This window comes from Vigna unguiculata, chromosome 9, assembly GCF_004118075.2.
Source record: "Vigna unguiculata cultivar IT97K-499-35 chromosome 9, ASM411807v1, whole genome shotgun sequence".
In the NCBI taxonomy this organism is placed as follows: Eukaryota; Viridiplantae; Streptophyta; class Magnoliopsida; order Fabales; family Fabaceae; genus Vigna; species Vigna unguiculata.
The window spans coordinates 1504631-1524984 of NC_040287.1; the positions used below are offsets into that span (position 1 = coordinate 1504631).

General features: G+C 29.5%; 1 protein-coding gene across 2 annotated transcripts; it reads right to left on the reverse strand.

The window, feature by feature from the left end:
• Positions 1-6693: 6693 nt before the first annotated feature.
• On the reverse strand, positions 6694-10873 carry LOC114163845 (allantoate deiminase 2). Of its 2 annotated transcripts, none has more exons than XM_028048202.1 (12): positions 10556-10643; positions 9548-9639; positions 9188-9291; positions 9032-9116; positions 8829-8945; positions 8516-8625; positions 8325-8430; positions 8133-8219; positions 7650-7892; positions 7403-7528; positions 7145-7306; positions 6694-7055 (listed from the first exon to the last, which is right to left on the reverse strand). In XM_028048202.1, exons 1-12 carry the CDS (start codon positions 10641-10643, stop codon positions 6933-6935), a joined length of 1443 nt encoding a protein of 480 aa, XP_027904003.1. In that variant the 3' UTR covers positions 6694-6932. The 2 variants fall into 2 exon arrangements, with proteins under 2 accessions (XP_027904003.1, XP_027904004.1); XM_028048203.1 differs by having other exon boundaries at positions 6904-7055; positions 9548-9592; positions 10556-10873.
• Positions 10874-20354: the final 9481 nt, after the last annotated feature.

Sequence of the window (20354 nt, forward strand, 5' to 3'; positions counted from 1 at the left end):
CAAAACTCCTATACTTATACTTAAACAGAAATAGAGTAAATATATCTATGTAACATTTAATTGAATTTAATAATTAAAATAAAATTTATAGTATAAAAAACATTAAAAAAACTATTAAGGTAAGTGTTATAAAGTATTTAATGTAAAAAACAATAAATTTTTATATATAGAAACTTAAAATTAAATATCTATTTATGTATATTTAATTTATATAATTAATATGTATATTATTGTTTGCAGTTAAATAAGTGTAGTGTTATTAAAAAAAATGTAAAATATATACAAATATTATTTTTGTAACACCTTTTAATGCATTTTTTTAATATACTAAACTTTATTAGGAAAACTGTATAAGTCTCAATTAAATAGTTCTATTTATGATTTTTTTTTTTACTTTATAATAGTTAATTAAGTATGATAGGATTAATTAATAGATTATTGAGAATATACTGATAATATTCCTCATATAACAATAATATAAAATTCCGACTTATAATGAAAATTTAACTTAGAATGTCACCCTCCATAGCCTGTTTCACTCTGCAATTTGCTATAGTAAAGGGTGCTATCATAAACTTAGAATGCAGATTTTACAAAAAAACAAAATTAAGAAAATAAAATAAGATATCGTGATATAACTATTAAAATAATGATTTTATCTTCTTATTAAAGGTGTAATATTTGCTATTATAACAAATATTGGTATACCTCTACTTTATTTAATGAGATTTAATGTTCTGAACATTATGTGCATTGATGTTATTATTTTCATTAACTTACTTTAAAATTTTCATTGTATTATTTATTTTTTTAAAACAAGTTTTTTTCCTACCCATAATGTTCATTTGAATTTATCTCATTTTAGTCTTTCAATTAAATTATGAAATTCGGACATTTTTTAATTTGGTCTAATTAAATTCATCAAAATATATAAAACTGAATATAACATCGAATAATGAATTATCAAAAAACTGATTAAACATTAAAAAAAAAAAAACTAAAACCAAAATCCTATAAAAGACATTATAATTTAGTTTTGAATAAAGATCATTCAATGCATACTATTTTTTTTTGTATGCACATGTGAAAAGGATAAAATTATTTTTAAGAAAAAAGTGATAAAATAAAAAATATATATTTAATTTATCTATTATTTTATTAGTACTTTAATTTTATTATTATTTTTATTATAAAAACACTTTCCTACATGATTATAAAAAATAAATAATTAATGTTACTGGATGTATTACAATTTATTTTATTTTTATTCTCTTATATTATTTTCATTTTGTACTTATTGGTACAAATGGTACCAATACTATGGATACCAAAAAATATATTATTTTCAATTTTTTTCCAATAAATTAATTGTGATATACCATTAAATTGAGTCTTATTAATTTTGAAAGTACATTAGCAATATCATTCAAAATGCAATGGTCAGACAGGAAAAAAAAAGTAATAAAAATGGTGTAAATAGGTAAAAGATGAGGGACCAAAGAATAAAACATGAACTGTGCATGAAAGAAAACCATGGATTGTAGTCGCGGTTTTGGTTCAGTACTGAGTGAAAAGCAGAATGAGAATGAATGAAACCGTTTGCTAAGAGCCAAAACCATGGCCGTAACTACCATTACACGTGTTAAGGGAGACAAACCCTATGCAATGTTTGGACATAGAAATCGCTTTTTCTTATGTTTTCTCGTGATTGCTTTGAAATTCTATGACAGTTTCATCACTTCAGATTCTGCATTATCCGATTCTCAAAATGTCATTTCTTTCCCAATTTCCAAATGTTTAACCAAATTGGTTCTCATTGGATTCAATCATTGTTTTGGGACAAATGATTCCATAGAAATTAAAGGTTATACCCACCTAAACAGTTTTTCATTAATGAATATTTTTTATAAAATTTTATATTGAAGTTATATTAAAATATTGTGTTAAATATGTTTTTATCTCTAAAGTTTCAGTCAATTTTGAAATTAGTTTTTCTTTGAAATTTTATACCAATTTAATTTTTCATCTTTAGAAATATATGGATTTAGTCCTTCTTACCAAATTTTGTTCTTTATTTGACATTTTAAATGCATTTTACGATAATATTTGAATTAACATTAAAACGAAAATGTGTTAAACGATGTAAATAATTCAAATACTATATTGAACGTCAGATAAACTTAACAAAAATTGGTTTAAAGAACTAAATTCAGGCATTTTTAAAGATGAAAGACTAAATTGGTCAAAAATTTTGAAAATGGACTAATTTCAATTTTCACTGAAACTTTAAGGACCAGAAACATATTTAACCCTAAAATATTTAATATATCTACGATACTTCGATCTGAAATATCTGTGTCTGACAAGTATTTGTGTATAGTATTTCAGGATACTTCATTAGTACTTATAGGTAAAGTATCACACAATGTCAATAATATGTATTTATGTTTTTAAGAATTTATCATGATTTTTTAATATACATATATTATATATTATATTTTATTATTTTCAAAATAAACATATTAATATATTTGGACACATGTTATATTTAATATATAATCGTATCTGTATGATAGAATTGTATATATATTTTATTTGTATATAGACTGTTGTTTTTAATAAGATAATATAGAAATACACTTGAATGTGTAACATACTATTATTTATTACAAATAAAAGATGTTAAATATAAACATATAATAGGTAGTTTAGAAGGATTACATATTTATAAGAATGTATAAAGAACTTCTTAGAGAACTAATGTCTTAAAACGTTTTATATGTGAACATATTATCATTGTAGTTGCAAAAAAATAGTGAATTAATAATTAAAATATTTCATAATAATTATATTAAATGAATATTTAATTGTAAATTGTGTTTCAGAAGTTCAATGAGATTTTAATTAATATATTTCGTATAATAATATATTTATATAGACTATTAAGAATAGTATTGTATGTTAATTTTATCTAATAATAAATCTCGTATAAGATCACAATTTCATACGTATGTATTAATTATTAATTTCATAAAAGTATATTAGGTATGGTGATTTCCTCCATTTCTATTAAATGTCAATGCCTTTTTCATTCTTAACAATATGGCAAAAAATAAGACATTCAGAAGTTCACCATCCAATTTTTTTATTTATATTATTTGGACAAAACCTACTGAATATTCACATTATATTTTCCAAATGATAACTATTAGATTTCAAATCATACCATAACTAATTCATTACAAATATTCACTCTTAGTTATTTAATCTTATTTAAGCACAATAAAATAATATAGGATACCTTTAAACCAATTTCATACACAAAATATATATGTCATGAAATACAAACTAAATAAGCAAAATAAAAGTCGTGTTAGAGAATATCATTTGACATCGTTGTAAAACAAAAATAAACTAAGTAAATTAATAGTAGTATAGATAATAATTCTCATACAAGATAATAACTTCATACGTATTTATTAATTATCAATTTTATAAAAATATATTAAGTATGGTGATTTTCTTCATGTTTATTGAATGTTAATGACTATTTCATCCTTAACAAGGTGACAAAAAACCGTCATAAATTCTCTCCATCCAATATCTTTATTTATATTACTTGGGCAAAACTTATTTAATATTTTCATTATATTTCACAAATGATAACTACCCGTTTTCAAATCATACCATAACCAACTCATTATAATTAACTGCTCTTTGTTATTTAATTTTATTTAATCACAATGAAATAGTATATGATACATTTAAACCAGTTTCATCACAAAATATATGTATGTCATGTAAATACAAACTAGATCAGCAAAATAAAAGTTAAGTTACACAAGGTATCATTTGAGTGAGGAATTGTGTTTGAGAAACATTATTCAATAAGAAATAATTAATACGACATTTTTCTAATTCAAACAATGGTATATTGTTTGAGTAAGAAGTCTAGTTACCTGTTCGAATCAAATGAACTTACATCTAGTCTTTAGTAATCTCAGCTAGACTTTTTACTAAAACATCAAGAGTTAGGATTACAATATCCACCTATATAAAACATATAGTCTAGATATACAAGGACTTGAAATACACTTCAAAAATTTCAACCAGAGTAATACTACATACAATTACCTATACCTGTAGTTTCCATAGGGAAGGAAATACAGAAGACAACAGCAGAAAGATCTAAAACGAATATACCTAAAAACTATATAGAACTTTACATCAGAATCCTATGCCAAGGAAACCTTAGAACCAATTTAATCTTCTTTAAGTCTTGATGGAAACTTGAAAAACAATGAAGAATAATGCAGATTTTCTCCAAAAACTCTCTAGTATTGTCTCTCTGATCTTTGATTTCTCAACAAAACGTTAGTTTAAAACTGAAGCAGAAGTTTAATTTGTAAGCAAGATAGTTTTCTGACATAATTAATTGATTAGGTAATCAATTAATTTAATTGTAATGTCAAGGTTGATTCTCCATACTTAATCTAATTAGATTAAGTTAATATCCTAATTAATTAATATGACAACAAAATTAATAGTCATTATCCAAAATTAATCTAATTGATTAGATTAACAACCTAATCGGTTAATATGAGAACTTTAACATCTTTAGAACTCATTATATTTAAAAATGATCCAATTAATGTCATAATTATTTATAATTAATTATGTTCTGATTAAATTGATTTTAAGAATAATGTCATTATATTTATAATAATCTAACCAAACTCATATATATATATATATATATATATATATATATATATATATATATACCAGTCAGGCTAAATTATATTTAAAATCAATTTAATCGTAACTCGATCTTTTTTAAACGTAGTAATAAAAAAATTGGCAAAATTAACCCAACCAACAGTATTCATAGATTTCAAGATATATCTTATTTATAGGTTTACCTTTAATAAACTTCTAATAACCTTCACTTCCCGTGCAGAATTTTTCGACACTTTCATTAAAATGTGTTTATAGACTCATTTTCTTCCATAACTATTTTGTCATTCTTTTCATTCAAATTTTCATCAAAATTATTTCTTCTCAAGATTATTTGAACTTATTTTAAGTATAACTTTTCGAAATAGACTTTCAATTTATATATTTCAATTTTCACTTCTTCTCTAGATATATAATGTCTTACAAATCTTATTGATTTTTCATATTTTATAACTCAAATCTCAAACAAATTTATCTTACCCTAACAACATTTTATCAAAACTCAGTATTGAATATAATGATGATACGATACAAATAAAAATTGAAATATAATTAACAATGAAATTAAAAAAAATATGATGCATATTTTAACTGAGTATTTATTGTACTAATTAATTAAAGTATAACAGGTTTGATTTAATTGATAATTTACTTGTAATAATTGATCAAATACATATCCATAACTCTTTTACAAATCATAAACAAATATTTGATTAATCAAACAATCATTTTTCTAATAAAAAAAACAGTTCGCGAAACATACATTGTTACAAATAATGAACTATCAATGATCACGTACACAATTCATTTAGATTTAATAATCAATTAAACAGCACAATTCTAAATTACAAAAAACACAAAAGAAAACTTTTTGAAACACATAAAATATTTTCCAAAATACATATCCGAAATGAGTTTTTCAGAACAACTCTACCTAATATTTGTTTCGAAAACAACTTTTTGAAACACAAAATATGTTTTGGAAAAAATTTCCAAAATGATTTTTTTTTTTTCAATATTTTCTCTCTTTTTCTTTCTTTTTCTTCCTCTGTAGTCGCAGACAGTGACGACAACTGCGACGAAAACCGTGGTGACAGCAGCAATGGTGGTGCGGTGCAGTGAATGGCTTTTGAGTCTTTTCATCTTATTGGCAGTGTACAGTTAGTAACTCTGGAGGTTCAGGAAGCAATAGCCCTACAGAATTAGCTACAGTCCAATCCAAGTTAATAGTTGTGTGACGTTGGCCCAATCTTACTTTAACCACGTATCACTATTTTCATAATAATGACAACAAAATACGGAAGTTAAACTCAAGACTATGGTATGAACTGTGTATTGGATACTGTCCTTTTGTACTTAAACATTAAACAACGTGAGAGAATATCCAAAGTTTATACGAACTACTTAATGCGAATCCGAATATGATTACATTCGTGTTCCTTTCTTTATTGTAACACTCACATTTGAACTTTGACCACAAACGTTCATTCATATTCCTTTATGTTCAGTCATCCACACTTGATTGGACACAACAATATCATAATACATTCGCAGAAATTATTTTGTACCAAGACAATTAATGGCCAAGAATTGCACTTGCAGATAAACTCTACTTCCCAATACTACTATTTTGTTTTCTATGTTTGGAATCAAAACATGGTTTACCTTGTTGTCTCTTTCAATCTCCTCCAATTAAAGAACCACTCACTATAATGAATCGAAAATTATGTCATTTTTTCTTTTCACTCAGAAGACAACAAAATAATACATTTGCCACAAATTTGATTCCATAAAGCAGGGATTGAGAACCAAGCATTTGTGTGGGAACAAATAATCCATGCATTTGATATTATCAACAACTTTGTTTTTATTTTCATGATAACTACTTCCCAAGCCATACAATAAACATTCTAAAATTATTAGATGACATTTATACTAACATTATATATATACCTATTAAAGTAAAAAAGTAAAATCAGTCATAAGCTTTATCCGACAGTGGAAAAGAACATGCAGAACAACTTGAGCCGTTTCCTGATAACAGGATAACTAAAACCAAAAATTCAATTACACAACTATAAGAAGACACAAACAACTAAAGAAAAAAAGAGTTAACTCATGAATTAACTCAATAAATTAACCTATAATTACAAGCTATAATATCTATTTATTGCTTTACACAGTTATCATATCACTTATGATAGATTTTCCAGAAACGACAACGTTGCTAAACCAGCTGCCCAGACATCATTATCTAGCACATGTTCTTGAGGAGAGTGACTGATTCCTCCACGACATCGCACAAACAGCATTCCCACCTGTTCAAATCCTCATTCATTGTCAGATTCTGCAGAGTAAATTGCATCTCAAAAAAAAAACCAAAATACAAGGAACAAAAATTTGTCACCTTTGTTAAGTGAGATATTGCCATTGCATCATGGCCTGCTCCACTCATTAATGTTGGCACTTCATCCTGAATGTCACCCTCCATCTTCTTTAGTGCAGAATAAGTTGCAGACTTCAGCTGAGAACTCAGATCAGAATCACAAATCACAGCACCAGCATCATGCTGAAGAGAACACAACAAAATCATTGTTAGTACAATTCAGAAAACTGAGAAAAACAAAAACACAACCAAACCGAACCAAACAGAACCAAACAAAACCTTGTGTTCAATGATGCAGGAAACTGAACGCTTGTCGCATATTTGGTAAATTTGTTTTGACAAATCATAGATAACAGCCTCACGTCCAAGGTCATCAATTGCTCGTATGTCCACTGTATATGTAACCTACAACAATCCAAAAATTCACTGTCATAAAGGGCCTCGACAACAGAAAAATATGAAATGATGACGCACGCCCACTTTGACATTCCAGGGTCAGCGCATTTTAGAAATTTTCATGGCTTGCCTGGCCTGGAATGACATTACTGGCACTTGGCCATGTTGATATCTCTCCAACAGTACAGACAAGTGAGCTTGACAGTGATTTCACTGTTGAATCACTGCAATGAGCATCATAAGAAAGATATTCTTCAGGATGTTTACAGAGGCTTTCCAAGACCACAATTTGTTCCGCAGCAGCCGCCATAGGATCCTGCCGCATCGACATAGGGACTGTTCCAGCATGACCTTGTGATCCTCTAACTGTAACCTGCATCGTTGTTTATGTACGAATTATAAACCAGCATTGCATGGGCAAGAACATATGAATATAGCAATAACTACAAGTAAACTAACAGCATCAGTGTGCAGATGAAAGTTTTGTTTCTTTGAAAGACGATTTAGATAATCAGTTATATCTTGTTGGGTTCACATAGAAGGAACAATCACAACTGATCCAAGTAATTAAGAGCATTACAACACATGACAGAAAATCTTATTTGTAACGTACCTTCAATCGTGTCTGCCCAGCTATGCCTTTAACCACACCAAGTGGGAAACCAACTTGTTCTAGCACAGGACCCTGCTCAATGTGAACCTGCAATGTGTAGTAAACAACAGCAGAGCAAATTTTTATGAGCTTATTGGTGAAATTATTGAGAAAAATAGCTCAATAGATTGACAATGAAAATGTTTATCACACCTCAACATAACCCCAAACAGATTTTGGGTCATACTTGAGCTTTAAAAGACTTTCCTCTGTGATGTCTATTGAGTTCTCCTTAAGAAAATCTTTTATCATTACATCCCTGAAAGAGGTATATGAATAAATATACTGATGATGCAAAATTTATCATAAATGTAACTTGTAACTAGAAAGTTGCAAGGTGAAACCTCTTATCAGATATCTCCAATGTTGTAGCAGGCAAAATACCAGCTATAGCACCACTGCCCAAAAAAGTAGTTTGAAATCTGACACCCTCTTCATCACTAAATGCAATCACCTGAATCATTAGAAAGATAAGATGACATCAATAAAACAGTAGCATAGTTCCAACATTTCGATGTACATTTTCAACTATCTTTTTTCTAGGTGCACATCATTATTACCAAAGGATCCAATACATTATTAATGAGCAGCAAGCAAAAGCCTGTACTCTTTTATTGCCAACTTGTATCAGTTACTTGTATCAGTTACTTGACTAACCTCAACGGGGCGCTTTAGCTTTTCCAGCTTTCCATTGACATGCATGGCCTTCAAGGCAGATATTGCAGAGACGATTCCTAGGGATCCATCAAACATCCCAGCATCAACAACAGTGTCCTAATATCCATCATAAAATGGATCATCACTATTGTCAAGGAAATGTTCAGTTTTATTTAAACAAATTGAGGGAACAAATGACTCACCATGTGAGAACCAATCAATAAAGCTCCAGCATTTGCATTTGCACCATCGACTCGACCGTGTACATTTCCCATTTGGTCCACCCAACTGCAAAAAACAAAAGCATCAGTCACGTCTTCAGAAAAACTATTCAGGGTTGAAGAAGTTAGAAGGCTAACGTTCTCAAACCAGCATCCTCCATCCATCTACGAATAAGATTAATTGCCCTCATGGATGCAGGACTCAAGAATGTCCTCTCCAAATAACCTTTACCATCACTCACCTGTAATCCAACAACAACATTAAATTCAAAGAATAAACAGTTTGCAGTGAAGTGTACATGATGAAATAAGCAATTTAGATAACACAATGTTGCAAATGTCTTTCAATGCTATACTTTAAAACTGACAGACATTGAAGTTATCTGCATTTTCCTGTATGGATCTGGATCATTGGGGTCAAGAACAGAAACTCATACATGTATGAGTAGAAATGTAAATGAAAAAGTATCAAAGTAATGCTGAGTTCAGATATGTTACCTTCCCAAGCTCATAAAGCCTCGCCACTGCCTCGTCTCTTAGAATCTGTGGAAACAAATCATCTCTTTTTTCTAAATCTCCTGTCTCAATACCTAATCATTTCAAATAGGTACTTAGAACATTCACGCAATCAATCACATCCATCAACAAGAACAAACAAAGCTACCTTGTGCTTCCCGTTTCCTTTACTCATTTTTCTAAATTAAATTGCGACAGTTATACACAATTTCTCAGTACTAGTTGTGAAGAAGAAGAAACAATCCCAATTGCCAAAAACAAGATACTTGCATCACCCTCTTTCTCTTTTACACGGACTAATTTTAATTTCAAAATCTGACCCATACAAGAGTAGCATAACCCTCCTACCAACACCCTAACCATTCCAGACACAACTTGAACTCAGATGTCCCAATCAGAATAATAAGTTACTATAAATCATCTTGTCAACACAAACATCTCCAGTGAACTAACAAGAGTCATGAATTGACCCATTAGCTACACGCAACATATAACAACCAAACAAAACACAAATTTTCTGATCTCTCTCTACTCGGTCCTCACACAAACGCCATCTCCATGTGAATCAGGTGTCAACTCATCCACAGGCCCAACACAAGCCCAGAAAGGCACACCCAAGAGAGATGGTCAAAGGGAGAATCACAATACAAGGACCCACATGAATATTTTATCAAAAAAAAAGACCCCTTTTTTGCGTAAGCTGGCTGAGAGAGATTCAAGGTGACGCCAGAAACGGGAGAATCTCAACCGTCACCACGCTGAGTATGCTTTTTCTGGGCTCTGTTGCATCGAAATCTGAGAGAAAGAGAGAGAGAAAGAAAGAAAAAAAGAGATCTTGTGCTAACATCATGGAAACGGAATCTGAATCCTTAAAAGGGTGACTCATGTCTTTGCACCTCATGCAAAGACTCTATCGCAAGAACAATAACAAAAACAACAAGCTTTGTTTTTTATTTGCTTAGACAACTGTAAAGAGAAGAAAATAATTACCAGAGAACATGGAAACACAGGAAAGAGCTGACAGGAGGCAGACGAGAAGGAAGCAAGAGTAAAGAAAAGTGGTGGTGGTGGAAAACATGGTGGTGGGTGGTGGTGGTAACGGCGGTGGTTGTTTATGGTGGAGAAAGCAAAAGCACAATAAGCTAAGCTAAAACTGAAGGGTTTAGCTTTAGCTTAGCTAGGTACCAATGCTTCCCAATCTCAAGGACCGAGTGAAGCACAGGGAATAATATGAATTTGTGGTGGAAGTGTTGGCGGCTCACCAACGAGCCCGTGACATGCACGAGCGATGTTGCATTGTGGTGGGACCCTTCTCTTCTCTCTCCTCTCTCTTTCTGTAAGTGCAAGTGTTAGTATTGCTTTTGCATTTCCATGTGTTGCAGATGCAGTTATCCTTTACGTAACTCCCTCTTTCGTCTCTTTTCACTAATATTTACTTCAACTGTTCAATCCCAATTACCATATATTTTATCTTTTTGTTTTTATTTTCTTTTCCACGATATTAAAACTTATGAGAGAATATTTAACCGCCACTGCCAGATTTATATTCTCATAATCTTACATATCTCCTTCTTATATATTTCCTTCTTCCATGGTATGAAAGCGAGAAATCATTGGATACCTTCTGAATATTTGTGTAATTGAAGTGGCTTGTATTCGCTAGGATACCCTTTGTAGATCGGGTAGGTTATGGCTAGAAGAGCCAACAGAGCCATAAGTCTCATCTGATCTGCCTCTGAGGGTTGAGGAATACTTTGCATATTGCGACACTCTTTGCATATATATTTTTTTGTTTATATGCTTTTGTAAATTTTGTTCTCAGATCTGACTAGAAACAATCAAAAGATTACTATGTCAAAAAAAAAAAGAGTTTTTGAGCCTTATGATTATTTATATTCTTTTATAAGTATTACTCTACAGTGTATTCCGTAGATTCCTGCCTTTTATCTCCTATTACTGCTTTTCCGCTTTGCCTACTTACTGTTGTTTTCCTGCCACTACACTGCTTTCTTGTTTTTTTGTTTTAAAATTTTCTTTAATGGATAACATACAGCCATTTCTAGGCTCCGACTACAAATCAGCCCTAACTGCTGTTGAAAAAATTACAAACTCTCCTCCGATAGGATATAAAAAACCTACTTCAGAAGTAGACCCTGTACACATAGTCATTATAGGACAAAATAACACTATAATAGCTCTTCTAGAAGAAGTTTCTAGAAAATTGAATCATATGATTGATTCTACTAAAGGGACGAACTTGTCCAAAGACATAGATGGTCTTATAAAGCAAGTATCAAAACTATCTTTAGGAACACATACACATATAAAAACAACTTCTAAAAATTCACAGAAATTTATCAAAGTTACAACTAAAAAAGATTCAAAAGCTGCAAGTACCAACACATCACCTTCTTCAAACAATGATAATAGTTTGTAATGATAACACAAACCAATACGTCTACACAAACACAAACTGATAATATTAATATGAATAGTACAACAGAACTTAGTAGCACACAAAGATTCCCTGGAACCCCCAGAAGATTAAGGGAACATCAGACTAGAAGTCAAAATCTTATACAACATCCAGGAATCTTAGATAGATTTTTAAATAGACAAAGAACTACTAACATTAGAAGATTAGAAGATTTAGTAGATATACAACAAAATACAGATATAGGATCTAACTCAAAGATAGATTCTCTAAATCCTAGACAGTTATACAACATAGGTTGGTTAAGTTCTGAACGAACAAACCTCTATCGATATAGGAGAATAGAAGATTTTCATCTCCCTGACAACACCTATGAGATAATCCCTCTAATATCTCCACAAACAGGAAGACAATTACAAAATCAACAAGGAAGATATGTCCACATGGGATTAATTACCATTGGAGTCAGATCCTTAGCCAGACATATGATTGGAGCTAGAGCCTTGATAGTTCTACACGATTCAAGATTTCAAAATAATGATTCACAAAGTGTAATAGGGATTTTAGAAGTAGATTTAAATCAACCATTTTCCCTTATTTATCTTGCTCCAAATTTCACATTAACTTTACAAGATTTTATAAATCATATAAACTTAGAAGTACAAACGATAGGTTTTGGACCCAACTGGATGGGTGAAAATCTACATTTAGACATAACCTTCATAGGAAGAATAAGTAATCATATTTCTTCTATGTATAGAATAAACACTAGACCATTAGAAGAAGCCATTAGCTTTTATGGTACACAATTCTTACCAGCCCAGGCCTTCACAAGAATACTATAAGATCCTCAAATTCTAGGAAACCCACTCTAAACCCTGACAGGCACGTTAGAAAATTTAGAGAAAATAAAAATTACAAACAAACATTAAAATGTTATGCTTGTAGCCAAACTGGACATTTCTCAAGAGATTGTCCAAACATAGCAAATATTTATACAAAAGAAGCAGAGCTCATCAAATCTTGCCACATGAATCTTCTTCCAATTGACGAAGATGTATCTACTGATTCTGAAATATTATCAGTAGTTAGTATAACAGAATACAATGATGAAATTAATTTAGAAAAACAACCCAAAAATTATGACTTAATAAATGATTTCACAAATAATGAATTTATCCAAATTTACCCTAAAGAATATGATTTCAAATTAAATGACAAATATAATGAATTGGGCGCAATATTAGATGATTCTGGATATTATCTAATGAATATAACTGAAACAAATATATGTCCTCATACATTACAATACTTTTCAGGACCAACATTTATTCCCTGCCAGTATTGTGATAAATATTTTCATAAATCACAAAGGGCTCATTGTCCTTTATGCTACAAAAATTTTTGTACAAAATGTATTACAACACATCTAAAAATACAAGAAATACCAATTTTTTTAGAACAAAAAGAAAACATAAAAGATAAAAACATAATTGATACTAGGACTTCAATTTTAGAAACCAGAATAAATAACCTTGAAGAAAATATTCTTCTTTTAGAACAAATAATCCAAGATTCTGGAACAAGTATCATCTCAAAAAACATACTAAATAACATGATAGGAACCACAAAATGTATCCCATTAGTTTGCAATGAAAAACAACTAATATCTGTTAAAGTGTTAGTAAAATTAAATTTTCCAAAACAAAACAAAAACCCTGCTAAAGAAGAAATTATACAGGCCTTCTTAGACATAGGATGTTCTGAGACAGTCGTCTGCAAAACAAAAGTACCTTCATATATGATTACTAAAAGTAAACATATACAAAAAACAAGAACTATGTCTGGAGTAGTAATGATAAACGATGAAGAAATAAACAATATTTCTCTTCAATTTAGTACAAATTGTGACCTATTTGGCCAAAAAATACACCTTAAAACCATGCGTGTAGAAAATTTAGTCCCTTCAAAATAAAGCATGATTATTGGTTTAGATTTTATTTTAGGCCATAATAGAACTATCACTATAAACAAAGATTATGTCATTATTAGTGATAAAACACAAATGTCACCCATAATTAGTGGAGACAGCTATACAAAACAATCCACTGATGAATGTTCATGTACAAGCACCAAATCCTCAGAAAAATGTGATTGTATGAAAGAAGATTTAGAATTCATAGATTACTATCCAGATGACACTATGGATTCTTTTTCATCCATAAAAATACCCAAAACAATCACTTTTGATAATATCCAACAGATTTTGGATAGGTTAAATAAAACTAGTATAATAGGAGAAGATCTTACAAAATTTTGGGATCGTGATCCTATTACTTGTAAATTAAACATAATCAACCCTGATTTAATTATAAAGACTAAAGATATACAGTTCAATAATTGGGAACAGGAAGAATGTCGAATGCATATTGACCACCTTCTGAAACTAAAAGTAATAGCTCTAAGTGAAAGTCCTCATAGGAGTCCTGCATTCATAGTAAATAAATCTTCCGAACAAAAAAGAGGTAAATCTAGAATGGTTTACAATTATAAACGTTTAAACGATAATACAGTTGAAGATGGATATACAATTCCGTCTAAAGAAATTCTTATAAATCGTATTCAAAATGCAAAATGGTTTTCAAAATTTGATCTCAAAAGTGGATTCCATCAAGTAAAAATGGAACCAGAATCCATAAAATGGACAACATTCTCCTGTTTTGAAGGGTTATACGAATGGCATGTAATGCCTTTTGGTCTTAAAAATGCTCCTGCAATTTTTCAAAGAAAAATGAATAACATTTTCAATGACTGCAAAACTTTTACATGTGTCTATATACACGATATACTAGTTTTTTCCAAAACAAAAGAAGATCATTATCTCCATTTGAAACAAGTATTATACAAACTTGAAAGATATGGCTTAATTATATCAAAAGGAAAAATGGAAATTTGTAAAAATTTCATAGAATTCCTTGGAACAGAAATAGGTAATGGAACCATAAAACTCCAACCTCACATTTCTAAGAAAATTCAAGACTTTCCTGATAAAATTGAAGACATAAAAACCCTAAGATATTTTTTAGGACTCTTAAATTATGCCAGGAGTTTTATCCCAAATTTGGGAAAATACAATGCCCCTTATACAATAAAACTTCGCTAAAAGGAGAAAGAAAGTTTAATTCTGAAGATATAAAATTGGTTCAAGATATAAAACAAAAGGTAAATAAATTACCTACTTTACAATTACCATTAGATTCAGATTACTTAGTACTTGAATGTGATGGATGTGAAGCAGGATGGGGAGCTATCCTAAAAAGGAAGAAAAATAAATATCTGTCAAAAGATAATGAACAAATATGCAGATATGCTTCTGGAAAATATACTGTGAAACCACAAGTTTATCAGACCAGCACTAATTATGAGGTCAATGCAATTATACACGCCTTAGAAGCATTTAAATTATTTTTGATAAATAAACCAGAAATAACCATTAGAACTGATTGTGAAGCAATCGTTTCCTATGGAAAAAACCAAATAAATAATGACAAAAAACTTCACAGACGATGGCTACTTTTTAGGGACTACATAAATTCTGGAAAAATGATAAATTTTGAACATATCAAAGGATCTGACAATATGTTTGCTGATATCCTTTCCAGGTACATCATACAAAAGTGAGACTATACAGACATAATATATGAATATCTTGCGTATTCAAATTCAAGATCCTGAAATCCCTCCTTGATTTCGGGTCAGAATACAAATACAACCACTAGGGATTAGTCCTGCCTTTAGCCCTAATCCTGTCATTAAAATCACTAAACAAATAAAAAGGTTTCAAAGAAGGATATCGTGCCTAAGGCTATGAAAAACAGAATTATGCCAACAAAATCCCTTCCAATATTATTCTACACTTACCTCCTACAAAGCTAACATCAGAGTTTTGGAGTATCAGCTACAAATGCTCAGACATTTTATTGCTTAACTCATTTGCTTTTATATTGCAGGTACAAATATTCCAAAATGGAATTTATACAAAACACAAAGAAAGGATTTTCAGGTCCTAAACCAATCAAGTCCCCCTTTGTGGTGGAACAATACACAAAGTATGACAAACAAGAATTGCCAATACTCACAAATACCTACCATTTTCCTGGTAGAGACAACACAAATGTCAAATTAAATGTTTTAATTGACAATATATGGAATATTCCAAAATACACAGTCCAAAATGAACACCAAGTCACTAAGGTGAAACAAAGCATCATTAGCGCACTATACAATTTCTGCAATGCAGATAACAAAGGAGTTCTGTTAACTTCACCATCCTCTCCCTCTAGGAAAGGATTTACACATTATGCCCTAATTACAGGGCCAAATAAAGGAGTTTATACTTCCTTCAAAGACCTTTCTGAGGCAAAACAAGACCAATTTTGGTCTACTTACAAAGGCTTTAATTCTTTAGAAGAAGCCCAAATGGCTTTAAAGCTGGGAACTATTGATGAAGAAAAAATAAAAACAGGGTTGACATTTGAACCAAGAACCCAAACACATACCTATGCTGCCTCTTGTAGTTTCTCACCACAAATGAACCCAAACATTTTCCTTGCAAAATTCGAAGTCATACAAGAGTTCTTGTTTGAAGTTCATGCTGAAACGCAAAATTACAATGAATTATTTGTAAAACCCCAGACTTATTTTGACACAAAAACACCATGCCAAGAGTCTTCAGACTATTGCAAACAGTAACCACAAAATGCACATGCCAAATAAAATTCATTTTTAGAAAGGCTCAAATTGATTTAAAAACCTTTAAAAATCAATTATATAGAGCCATAGTCATATGTCCTTCACTATTATTAGAGGCAGGATGTCTCCAAACACTTCTTATCCCACCTACCGAAAAATTCAACTCTCTAACCCAGGAGATAAACTCGGTAGTAAATGAAATACAAGCAGAATATATGACCAATATTTGTTTACAAATCACCTCTTCCCCAAAAAGCGCCACAACCCCTGATAGTGTGGCAACACATGTCATAAAACTATTCACAGAATCAAGTCCAGAGGCCCATGTCCATCTAGAACACGATCTCTTGAAAGGTTTATCACTCAACAAAGAAAAGCTATACCAGTACCAACTTTGGAAAGCTTACGTTGAAGGGTCAAATTGGAATTTCTCCAGAAAGGATAATACCGAATATATCCTTTTAAAAGAAACCATAAATACCAAAATATACTGGAAAAAGTTTATGGGAAACAAATTTCATCCTTTCCCTATAGAAGTCAGTCCAATACTGGTTAAAAGATTTGAAAAAGAAAGGATATATAGAGAAATTTATGAAGAAACAGGAAGCCACGGACAAGGAACTCCTGGATCTTCTTTCCCTTCTGACAATGAAGACTCAGACCAAATACTTGAGGAAGATCCCGAAGACATGATTTCCACGGTAGTCTCCAAAAGAGGACAGTAAAGTGTTCTTACCTGTGACACAATAATTTTACTCATAACTAGGTAATAGACTGAAGGGTAAAAACACACAACGTTCAAATACAGACCACGTCACCAGATGACTTAGACTCTAGGTAACCGGTCACTTGAAAACCGGTTCAACAAGTTACAAGTTTCAAAGTTTTTCTATAAAAGAGTCTTTAAGTCCCTTATGCTGGGCAAGAACTCTGAACCCCTCTCTCTCTCCTAACCCTCCTCTCTCTCTACCTCTGCCTTCTCTCTATCACATTTTCTATTTTCCTTAAAAAAAACATTTCCTATTTTAGTGAGTACGGTTATATTCTTAAGCCTAAAATAACTTTTTAGGTGCCACCTTTTAGAGGTAATAAAAGTAACACAACAATATTGATCATATAAGAGATAAAAATGAGTTTTTAACTTATAAAAAAAAAAGAATTTAAGATCAAAAGAATTTGCTTTTACCTAAAAGTTTCTTTACAATAACTAAGTTTTGTTTGATAAAAAGTTTCAATTATCTAAAACTAATTGTCTTAGGAAATAATTATATACTTAAAACAATTATATACACTGACGAGATCGTGCTTAAACATGTTTACATTTTTTATTTCTCATAAAAATTTAAGTTAAGATCATAAAAAACATATAACTAATTTTTAAAATAGTTATTAAATGTGAAATTAGAAAAATAAAATATGTATACAATAAAAGTTTTTAAAATAATTGTTAAAAATAGAAAATGTTTTTAGAATAATGATTAAAAATAAACTATTTATAAAATAATTAATTTTTAAAATAATAATTTGAAATAAAACTGAAAAAATGAAATTGGATAAAAAAGAATATATATTTATATATATATATATATATATATATATATATATATATATATATATATATTCTTAGGAGATGAGTTACAATGATATATTGGTTTTTTATCCAATTTATATATAAAATTATGTAAAAAAATGTATTATTTTATATTTCTTTAACGAGAATAGGCTATTTTTCAAAGAGTTTTTTTAATAAAGTTTGGCCAATTTTTTCTCAAAAAGGAAAAGAAAAACTATAAAAAGAAGTTAGATGATACACTAATGGTAAAAAAGTTACATAAATAAATTGTACTATTAAACAATTATTGTTTATTTTTATGGAGACTTAAAACAAGGAGGGAAAAAAAGGATTTAACAAATTTAAGACAACAATAAAGAGTATATATTAAATAATATGACTGAGTAGTATTTGTTATTATTAAACTCTTATACACCTTGTTATTAATTGGTAAGTCTCATTCCTAAATTAAATAAATCATGTGAATTTGTATTGCGGTGCTAGAAGAGAATGTGTTGGCGAAGGTCTTTATTATCATTTTAATCTAAATCACAAGAACTATACAAATATTTACATTATTAATCAATAGAAGTGGTCATGCATATAAGATTGTTGAATTTTATGTCAAATACGTCAAAAACTTATGTTTAAAATAATTTATAGTTGAATAAAAGTGAAAAAATCTGGGCATAAAATTTGATCCTTTATAATTATCACTCATAAGATGTAGCGACAATAAATATGTTTTTAATGTATCAATAACTAAATGCAATGATAATAACACTATTTTATAATTTTTAGTTTTAGGAAACCTTTCTATAAAGAATGCAATTAATATATTTTTTACAATTTCTTAGCTTATTAATCATGTTTATGATATAGATTCTTATATTAATTAACTATTTTCTCACGCGCTATCTATTAAAGTTGAAATTATTGTTTAGAAAAAGAAAATAGTGATTTGTATTCTCTTTGTATTATTACCAAGCACGGTTGTTGAAAACAATGTTTCTGGTCATGTCTTTCTAATTATTTGGTGTAAAAAATTGTCCGTTAGTGGTGATTAGATTAAGCGAATAATTTTTATATTATTATGTTTGATAAATTTTATTTTCTTCAATTCTACATAATATATGTATATTAGTAAAATTAATGGACACAAATATTTATGATATTTTAACTAATTTAATGTTTTTATATTAGGGAAGATCATTGGTTACGAATTGGTTCTGACCTTTGAATCGGTGAAAATCGATGGCACTTATATTAGTATTTGGAACTTCACTTTTAATAGGTGTAAGATAAGATATGCGATGGGTTATGGAGGTGTTTAGGGGAAAGAGGTTACGTGTAATACTACATAATATTTATTCTATGACACATTATGGTTGTGGAATATTTGATATTAAAAGTAAGATAATATTTTTATGAATAAATAGATTATATTGGTTATAAATTTATTTATATTTGTTTGAAATTTTTGAAACATGTTAAAAACAGACGTTCGTTGAAAAAAAAAGGTTGAATATCTTGTTGGTTTGGCTAAATTTAATTATTTTATATTTTTATTTATTTGTAACTTCTTTTATTAAATTTTATTAAAAATATTTTAAAATGTTAGATATATTAATTAAAAATATAAAACTATAGGAAATAGTATTTTAGAGATGAGCAGTTACAAAGAGACTCAATTATTTTAATATTAAAAAGTTGTAATATAAAACACAGATTGAAAATAAATCTACGACCATAGAAGTGATTCTCGCGGTGAGCTTTTCAATTTGGACCTATCAGTTTCTTCATTCACGTAAGTTAAGTTTCAACATTTTTTCATTGGTCTTCTTCTAGTTTTGGTTGCATGTGAGGTTTTTTTGCTTAAATGTGTCCTGTTAATCTTCTATATAAGTCATTATTGATCATTGATCATAACAGTAGGTCTTGGTCGTTCTTGAGATCTTTCTATGTATAGATAGAACATCCTGTGTGGTTAAAGGTAGTTTGATGTTTCAAGAGTTGTTTGGGTTGTATTTTACAAGTGAGGGAAGCTAATT